We start from the raw sequence: 10,291 nt of genomic DNA, 5'->3' as shown, positions 1-10,291 counted from the left end.
CGTATGCAGCTTGCTGTGGGCATCTTTTTAAAGAGACTTTTTCTCTCTCTAAATTGTTTCATTTTAGCATCACTCACCCAAGTTGTCATGTATTGTTAGTCTGCATTGATGGTAACTGCGAGTTGTGCTGTGCACAGGGGAACAGCAGCTCCAACCCCTTCAGTGTCTGTTTTTTTTTCATATGTATAATTGGTCTCTTGGACCTTTTTTTAAGAAGGGGTTCTGAAGGAAGCTCTGCTTTCTTTGTGATGCGGTTTTGCGCAATAAGCCACAGGTTTGTGTCATCTTGTAATCTTACCCCTGCCGCACCCGGGCAGTTCACACAAGCCTGTGATACCTTGCCTGCCTCTCCTTTGTATCAACTGGTCGGAGTTCAGCTATTGTTCCCCAGGAAAGTCCTTTTATTCCTTTGCGCCGTCGATCACCGGGGTTGCCACGAAATCTCACGATAGTGTCTTAAGTGAAATTGAGTGGTGTTTTTTTCCGCCGCAGTCTGCCCTGCGCTATTTGGAGAGGAGGAAGGACTGGGGGGGGAGCTGGCACCGGCTGTTTGGGGGGATTCTGATGGCGCACAGCACTGACTCTTGAAGCAACAGGATCAAGACAGATGTTTGGACGGGTGGACCGCCGCCCCCCGCGACCTGTGGGCCCGCCTGTGACACGGTTTTAATGGGACCCCTGCACCCAATTAATCCAGACCCTGATTGGCAGCGGATTGTCCCGGCGGGAGTTTCGGCCATGCCACAATGTTTATAACTCTCTGCTTGTTGCTGAGTCTTCTGGCTTTGAGTCTACAGCAGCCGCTGACGCCCAGTGTGACCCCGGAGGAGCCGTGCGGCCCGTCCGCGGCCTGCCAGCCCAGACTGCGGAGGGATGCCGGCGGGCGCGGCGGGGTGTACGAGCATCTCGGGGGCGCGCCGCGCCGGAGGAGGCTCTACTGTGCCACCAAGTACCACCTGCAGATCCATCTCAGCGGCAAGATCGACGGCACGCTGGACAAGAACAGCATCTTCAGTGAGTATCAGCCCGTTTCTCTGTGCAGACCATCACAGGCAGGAGGGGGTTCCACTCCGGCTCTGGGCTCTGAGCCTTCCAACCCTCTTCCTTCTTCACCTTCACTGCATTCTGCCGCAGCTCGGGCACACTTGGGCGGGTGAGGGAGATGGGAATTTCTCAGGCAATGATTCTTGTGATTTCAACGCAAAATTCCGGATAAGAAAGATAATAAATCCTATCCTGCCGAGTAATTGCAATCTTAATTTTACCAGAAGCCATAATGCCGTATTGTGCAGAAAGGTAGTTTAACTGTTAGAACAACACATTTCGAGAGGTTATTTATCATAATGTCCTTTCATTGTGGTATTTTTGCCAGATTTTTCCTGCAGGGATGAATTGATTTTGCTGAGGTTCCACTCTCACGCCTTTTATCACAGATACATTTTCAATGTAGGACTCCTGGCTCCAGACAGCGCCATGACCATTAGATTATCGAACTGCTCAGATGGGGGAAGGACAACTCCATGGACTGTCCTCTGCATTTTATAGGAGGCTCCCTTATTCGGCAGCTTACAGGCATTCGGTGCATTTCTACCTTTATTCAACTTTTTACAAACTCCTTTGCCCTGTTCTGTCAAGTAGCGCCTGTTATCCCATCCTGAGAAGCGTGGTGATGGCTGGGTGGCATTGCTCCAGCCTAACAAGTAATGGAGGATCGACCTGATCTCCAAGTTAGGGACCTATTTCCCTGCCCCAGTACACTGCCCCAATGCACTGCGTTAAATATTACCCCAGTACACTGCTTTAAGCGAGTACAGTACTTTCAGTATTGCCCGAGTACACTGCATGTGTACACTGCTTTAAGTATTTTAAGAAGTCTAACAACACCAGGTGAAAATCCAACGGGTTTATTTGGAATCACTAGCTTTCGGAGCGTAGTTCCTTCATCAGGTATTGCCTTTAAGTATTGTCCGGGTACACTGCCCGACTACACTGCTTTAAGTCCTGCCCGAGTACATTGCTTTAAGTCCTGCCCGAGTACACTGCTTTAAGTCCTGCCCGAGTACACTGCTTTAAGTCCTGCCCGAGTACACTGCTTTAAGTCCTGCCCGAGTACACTGCTTTAAGTCCTGCCCGAGTACACTGCTTTAAGTCCTGCCCGAGTACACTGCTTTAAGTCCTGCCCGAGTACACTGCTTTAAGTCCTGCCCGAGTACACTGCTTTAAGTCCTGCCCGAGTACACTGCTTTAAGTCCTGCCCGAGTACACTGCTTTAAGTCCTGCCCGAGTACACTGCTTTAAGTCCTGCCCGAGTACACTGCTTTAAGTCCTGCCCGAGTACACTGCTTTAAGTCCTGCCCGAGTACACTGCTTTAAGTCCTGCCCGAGTACACTGCTTTAAGTCCTGCCCGAGTACACTGCTTTGGCGATCAGTCGCATGGATAAAGTGGTTGATTCCCCCGGACAATGGCTAACTGCAGCGAGCTGTCACTTTGTTTAACCATCCCTGGATGAGACAGCAGCTTTGCTACATTTCCAGGGATGTATCCGAACACGCATCATTTCCCCTAATAACTGCCTGACAAACTGCTTTGATTTAATCCTAATTCGTTGCGCCATCCCAGGAGCTGCACTCAAATGTGTTTTCTTAAGGCCACAAAGCGGTTTAACTTGTTACTTTTCTCCCAGCCTTTATGCTGTGTGCATCCCTGGCACCCATTAGAGGAGTGGACTGGTGTAATGGGCTGGTGTAATGGACTGCAGAGGAGTGGACTAGTGTAATGGACTGGGGGAATGGACTGGGGTAGTGGACTGTGGAGGAATGGACTGGTGTAATGGACTAGTGTAATGGACTGGTTTAATGGGCTGGTGTAATGGACTGCAGAGGAGCGGACTAGTTAATGGACTGGGGTAATGGACTGCAGAGGAGTGGACTAGTGTAATGGACTAGTTAATGGACTGGTGTAATGGACTGTAGAGAAATGAACTGGTGTAATGGACTGTAGAGGAATGGACTGGTGTAATGGTCTGTAGAGGAATGGACTGGTGTAATGGACTGTAGAGGAATGGACTGGTGTAATGGACTGTATAGGAATGGACTGGTGTAATGGACTGTAGAGGAATGGACTGGTGTAATGGACTGTAGAGGAATGGACTAGTGTAATGGACTGTAGAGGAATGGACTGGTGTAATGGACTGTAGAGGAATGGACTAGTGTAATGGACTGTAGAGGAATGGACTGTATAGGAATGGACTGGTGTAATGGGCTGTAGAGGAATGGACTGGTATAATGGTCTGTAGAGGAATGGACTGGTGTAATGGACTGTAGAGGAATGGACTGGTGTAATGGACTGTCGAGGAATGGACTGGTGTAACGGACTGTAGAGGAATGGACTGTATAGGAATGGACTGGTGTAATGGACTGTAGAGGAATGGACTGGTGTAATGGACTGTAGAGGAATGGACTGGTGTAATGGACTGTAGAGGAATGGACTAGTGTAATGGACTGTAGAGGAATGGACTGGTGTAATGGACTGTCGAGGAATGGACTGGTGTAACGGACTGTAGAGGAATGGACTGTATAGGAATGGACTGGTGTAATGGACTGTAGAGGAATGGACTGGTGTAATGGACTGTCGAGGAATGGACTGGTGTAACGGACTGTATAGTAATGGACTGCGGTAATGGACTGTACAGGAGTTGAATGGACTAGAGGAATGGACTGGTGGAATGGACTGGTGGTGGAATGGACTGGTGGTGGAATGGACTGGTGGTGGAATGGACTGGTGGTGGGATGGACTGGTGGTGGGATGGACTTGTGGTGGAATGGACTGTAGAGGAATGGACTGTAGAGGAATGGACTGGTGTAATGGACTGTAGAGGAATGGACTGGTGTAATGGACTGTAGAGGAATGGACTGGTGTAATGGACTGTATAGGAATGGACTGGTGTAATGGACTGTAGAGGAATGGACTGGTGTAATGGACTGTAGAGGAATGGACTGGTGTAATGGTCTCAACTGGGATCAATTGGAATTAGTCGGTGAATAGACAATATGCGACTGTTGGATTTAAGATCATTACGGCGCACACGGGTGGGGGGAGGTGGGGGGTTTGGGGGAGGCTGGGGGAGGAGGCTAGGGGAAGGGGGTGAGGGCGGAGGTGGGGGGAAGGCGGGGTGAGAAGAAAGAGAATGTTGAGGGGAGGGGGCGGGGGTGGAGGGCAGGATGGGTGGTGAGGGGGCGGTGGAGGGTAGGATGGGCCTAGGGGGTGAGGGGAGATAGATGGCAGGGTGGGCAGAGGTTGGCATAGAAGACTATTTTTGCAATAATGCGGGGTTCACCAGGTTTACACTATGCCGAAAATGACTGATGTTCCAGAAGCTTGAAATAAGAGCGTCTTTAAAGCACCTGCATTATCTGTGATTGCTGCAGTGGCTTTAATTATCACACATGAAAGAGATAAGAAGGTTCATAGATGTGGAAACTGGAGAACAGCATATCAAACTCAATAACTCTTTGGCAGCTGTTGGAAACATTTTGATGTCGGACGAACTAAAATCGCAATGAGTTTGAGTCAAACAGCCAGGTATCCAGGCAACCGCTTTACGGCACACAAAGTGGGCTTTAGACTGTTGTTGGATGAAGTGTGCAGCATAGTTCAATTTCAACCCGCTTCCCCTGGGTTGTTGGTGCAGCCTCAATCGCCCTCAACTACACCAGTGCAACCTTTTTATGTCATCCTCTATGGGCAAGAATTGTTATAATTTGGGTGGGGTTTGTTTGAATGTCTTCTGATCCTTGCTTATACCAATTCAATCTGTATTCACTCCAGAATGTTCCTCTATTGAGGTTTTTCTCAGCTCTGTGCGCTCCTCCTCCATTTCCTTCCTGTTTCTTTTTGCAGGTATACTGGAAATAACTGCAGTTGATGTGGGAGTTGTGGCGATTAAAGGTTTATTCTCGGGGAGATATTTGGCTATGAACAAGAGAGGACGCTTGTATGCGTCGGTAAGTTGTCTTTTCCACACAATAAAAAAACTTGATAGCTTGAGACGTATTTTAATGTTGTGAATGTCCCCGAAATGCCAAATTCAAATCTTAAAATAGATTCCTTGTCAGAATGAGGGACCCGCATTAGTTTCATCAAAGACTCTGGCAACAATATGAACAAATGTATCAGGTGCTGATTGTATTCTACACAAAATGCACCTGTTACCTTTATTAAGTCCAATGTGTATATTAATAATAAGTAAATGCCTGCCGCCAGGTAACAAGGTTCCGGAATAACGAGGAACAGCAGCTAAACCCAATGTTGGGACTGGCTATGTGAGTTTCAGCTGGGTGCCTGCCCACTAGACTTGCCTTTTAGGTTCCCACTTGACTGCAGAGTGAAGTCCCGAGAAGTTTTGCAAACAGTCGCGCTGTTTAGTTTATTGGATGATTCCACAGGCCTTCTGTGATGTTATCTGATCGTAGAAGGAAGCGACCCCCACGGGTGGCCAATTTAAAGTATGCGCTGGGACGGTAGAAGCGATGTGAATCCCTCATGATGGCTTTTTGTAGGAGCATTAACCAACGGCACAGAGCAGACAAGAGATGTAGTGAAAGATTGAGAAGAATCATCTTTCCATGTAAGATGTCGGCGTGGGAATGGCGCCCATGTGTCTGTCAGTCTCTGGGTCTTTTGAAATGAAATGAAAATGAAAATCGCTTATTGTCACGAGTAGGCTTCAATGAAGTTACTGTGAAAAGCCCCTAGTCGCCACATTCCGGCGCCTGTTCGGGGAGGCTGGTACGGGGAATCGAACCGTGCTGCTGGCCTGCCTTGGTCTGCTTTCAAAGCTAACGATTTAGCCCAGTGAGCTAAACCAACCCTCTTTTGCCCTCTATCAATACTTTTCGTTATAATTTGGGCAAAATAACTATCCGTTGTCTTATTGCACAGCACTGAGCAGCAAAGTTCAATATTTATGCCAACTGTCAAGGTTTCCATTAATCTTTTCAATACCCCAAACCAACAAAAAAGCAAACGTTCCTGAAAATCCACACTTGAGCCATCAATCGTTATACTGTATTGATAATAAACATGGAAACAGTTGATGACAACTAAACACTTCTCGCCCCCACAAGTGGGCCCTCACCTCCCCCCCGGCACAGATCACAGATTCATGGGACCCCACACTCTCAAACCACAGGCCGCACAAGTGGCAACTCAGTTTGAAACGTGTGGATAGGCGATCATCGTGGCCCCTCTACATTTTACCCAGAAGTTTCCGATTCGTTAATTCTCCGTCAGTTAGTTCTGCACAGTTTGCAAACCATGGCTACCGAGGGTTTAATACAGCACCAATTAATCAGAGAAGAGCTAATGTGCTGTTATTAAATGCCTTTCAGACTTGATTCAAGCGGAGTCACACTATGTGCAACCTTGTGAGAAATGAATTATGTTCATTTTGTTGAAGGCATTCGTTTAAAACACACTCCTGGTCGCATCATATTGACACCAGCGCTCTGTTTGAAGTATACCTTGAAGATAGCTACCTGGTTGGCGCTTTATACAATAACGTGCATGCCCTTCCAGTGAATGCTATTTCTCCAAATGTAGATTCAGTGAACTGTGCCAGCAGGATTTAGTAATGCCCCTTTTTTTTAAAGCGTGGACGCACTTAATCTGTTAGGTCCTTTATTCTCCTGTATGTCCCATTCAGATAAAACATCGTTTGATATCACGGAGTTTCCAATCTCTCTATCTGTTCAAAGTGCAGAGAAAAGCTTCTCATACTGCAACCCTTATCTCCGATCAGGCTGCTACCGTCTCAGTAGCAGCTTGTTCAATATGCCCCAGTGTTTGATTCAATGTAATTTTATCCTTGATCGGCTGATAGCCGCTGCCAGACATATCTCTCCCAGGAAAGCGGTAGTTCCGATCACAGATTGATTATCTGCCGACAGTTTATGATGTGTTTCAGATTTTCTTGTGGGGAAAGCGATTATTAAACGTTACTTCCGACTAATTTTGTAACTTTTACTTGATAAGTGCTTTGGAAAAGCGAACTTTTATTCAATGTGTAATTATTGCGAACAGGAAAGGGGTGGTTGTTAAGGTCGAGGATATTAACTTTGATTTAAAAAGAAGAAAAACCGCGTCCTTCCACCTCCATAATTAGCACAGCTTCTCAGCATGTTAATGCTGGAGCTTTGTAGAAATCGCCCAACATGTGTGTTTCATTGGTCCGAAGCAGTATTAGAATTGGTTTGAAATTGATGGAAAGTACCCTGTAAAACTGGGATTTGCTTCAGGGACACTCCTTGATTCACCAGGCAGGCAAATAAAAAGGAAAACCTTTTCATGTACCTTTCACCGGGTTTGATTAAGTTGATCTGATAATAGGATTTGGACTCCCCTGACTTCCAAATGCACGAACTATTTAAGCAACTTGTCCCATGGCTCCCTGAGCAGACTATCATTGTCTGTAGGCAGACTACCTCATGGCCAGAACTTTCAAACCAGCACCGAGATTATTTTACACAGAGAGTAGTGGGTGCCTGGAACTCGCTGCCGGAGGAGGTGGTGGAAGCAGGGACGATAGTGACATTTAAGGGGCATCTTGACAAATACATGAATAGGATGGGAATAGAGGGATACGGACCCCGGAAGTGTAAAAGATTTTAGTTTAGACGGGCAGCATGGGCTTGGAGGGCTGAAGGGCCTGTTCCTGTGCTGTTTTCTTTTCTTTGAGGCATAACTTGGTGGGTGCTAAGGCCAATCAGATGCTTCATGTAGACTGGCATTCTCAATGCCGCTGCAAGGTGACTGCAGTTGCGAAGAGATTGACAGCCACTTCCTCCTCGATTGCACCTTTGCAAAGGTGTGGAAAGGGATGCGGTGCTATTTGTTTGTCCAGGCTCCTTCTGACCATCTCTGCCCTGCAGGCTGTTCCCAGGGACTCCACACCAAGACAAGCATCGAGTCCTGCTGGAGGATCATCAACTCGGTCAAAGACACTCTTGGGTACGCCAGTGCTAAGAGTTGTCCGCGACTGATGGTGGCAGACAGGCACATTCCCAGGCCCGGGATCATAGGTTGAGGGAAACAATAACGTCTGGAGCAGCTGCGGCAAAGGCTGGCGAGGGGAGGTCACACCTAGTCGAAAGTCTGACTTCCATAGTATAGCGAGGGGCTGGAAACTGGAGATTCCCTTGGGCTGTGTACTTGACATGGACTGTACATGGTAAATATCACATATGTCGCAATTGAACCAAGGCAGCTGTGTGTGCAACAGAATATGGAGAAAAGTTACATTTCATTGCAGTTTCGGTAATGTCCATTTTGGAAATTCATGTTTTTGGAAAATAATATTTAACTCTAATTTGGCAGATGCTTCATAGCAAATTATGGGCTGTCTTTCACCTCCCCCCTCCCCCTCACAGCTTTTTAAAGCCCAAATCAATGTAAAAACAAAGAATTGAAAATGAGTCAGCAGGTCTGGCAGAACCTGTGGAGAGAGGAACTGGATTAACATTTCAGCTCAATGAGTTTTGGTCAGAACCTTCTATTTCTGACCCGGATTTCCAGCCGGACCTCTGCTTTTGATTCCATGACTAAAGTTGCTCCCGTTTCTGCCAAATGCAGGATCAATATAATGCCCTAGCTTCCAAATATGTGGTTAAAAGAATTTGGGGATATTGGGTTGCGATAGCAGTAACGTCTTCTCCACACTGGAGATGCCACATTCTAATTGATTGTTTGGATTTTTCTTTTTTGCATTATGCATAATAGTTGGAATCATTTCTGCTCCAATGGTAAATGTGATAATATTATGTAATCCTGACCTGCAGCAGGAAATAACATTGATAAACACTCCAAACCAGGGGGTCAGGGAAGATGACAATCAGAGCAGGACCAGCCACAACAGTCCAATTATGTGGAGATGCCAGCGTTAGATTGGGGTGGGCACAGTAAGAAGTCTTCCAACACCAGATTACACAAATACAGCATATAATGACAAATCATCATTGGCTTTGTCTATATATGCTGTGTTTGTGTAACCTACCTCTTCATTCACCTGAGGAAGGAGCTGCGCTCCGAAAGCTAGTGATTCCAAATCAACCTGTTGGACTTTAATCTGGTGTAAGACTTCTTCCTGGTCAGTCCAGTGATAGGGAAAGCACTTTGGTTAGATAAATGACCCAAATGTTTTAGAATAAAGATGCTGTCCGCCTATGACTTAGAAAACCGAGGACTTTTGATGTTAATCTCATATCTTTCTCTACCGTGTGCAGGAAGTGTACAACCAGGAATGCGAGTTTGTGGAACGCATTCATGAACTGGGATACAACACGTACGCGTCCAGGACCTACAGGACCATGGCGAACCCAGCGGGCGCAAGGCGCAGAAACAACTCGGAGAGACTTTGGTATGTGTCCATCAATGGCAAAGGTCGACCGCGGAGGGGCTTCAAAACCCGGAGAACTCAAAAATCCTCCCTTTTCCTGCCGAGGGTGCTGGACGGCAAAGACCACGGAATGGTGCGGGTGTTCCACACCAACTCCAAATATCGGGAGAACCTGCTGAAGAGTTCAATCAAGGACCAGAAAACGAGACCCGCCCACTAGTGCAACACTGCTGCCATAACTTAAGACTGTTGAGCAAGAGATTTTATAAAGTTGGACTTGCGTTTCAAATAGGACAAAATTTATTTGTAGAATGATATACTTAGCATTGCAGGGTTGAAACTATCTGTGATATAATAATTAATGTAAATATGTAAATTAGTTTTTATTTCGAGTTTGTCCTTGTCTTTAAAGGACTTTTCATGTATATCATCTCCGATGGCTTATTCGAACTATGTAGGGACTTGCTGTAGTCAATGATATTTTAAACAGGTTCTATTTTTGTATGTCTTTTTTTCCATCACCAGAAAATACAACGGATTAGTATAGTACCTCTCTGATTTCTTCACTCGATTGAATTGGGCGTCTGGCTTGCGCCTTGTTTGCTGTGATATCATGAAGCAGAATCTATCAAAAGGGGGGTGGGGGATCCCGGTTACAAGATGACATCTGGAATGTGCTTCTTGTGTGGAAGAAGGTGTACTCGGATTATGCAGCATCTTTCAAATGGTTATTGGGTACGTCCTTCAAGGGGAAGGAATAACAGAGGTATGGGAAACAGAGTGTTACCGCGTGTTTCCCAGGGCTGGCAGAGGCATCATTGACCCGACCGTCTGTCCAAACGAACATACAAAATAGGAGCCATTCGGCCCATCGAGCCTGCTCCGCCATTCCGGCGGA

At 46.6% G+C, this 10,291-nt stretch overlaps 1 protein-coding gene across 1 annotated transcript; it reads left to right on the top strand.

Moving 5' to 3' along the window:
• Positions 1-343: 343 nt before the first annotated feature.
• fgf3 (fibroblast growth factor 3) lies at positions 344-9,889 on the top strand. The gene is made up of 3 exons (XM_038806143.1): positions 344-1,014; positions 4,902-5,005; positions 9,281-9,889. Exons 1-3 carry the CDS (start codon positions 747-749, stop codon positions 9,611-9,613), a joined length of 705 nt encoding a protein of 234 aa, XP_038662071.1. The 5' UTR covers positions 344-746; the 3' UTR covers positions 9,614-9,889.
• Positions 9,890-10,291: the final 402 nt, after the last annotated feature.

The sequence above is a fragment of the Scyliorhinus canicula genome, chromosome 9, assembly GCF_902713615.1.
Source record: "Scyliorhinus canicula chromosome 9, sScyCan1.1, whole genome shotgun sequence".
NCBI classification, from domain to species: Eukaryota; Metazoa; Chordata; class Chondrichthyes; order Carcharhiniformes; family Scyliorhinidae; genus Scyliorhinus; species Scyliorhinus canicula.
The sequence above is the reverse complement of the archived record's forward strand: the minus strand, read 5'-3'. Positions and strand labels throughout refer to the sequence as shown.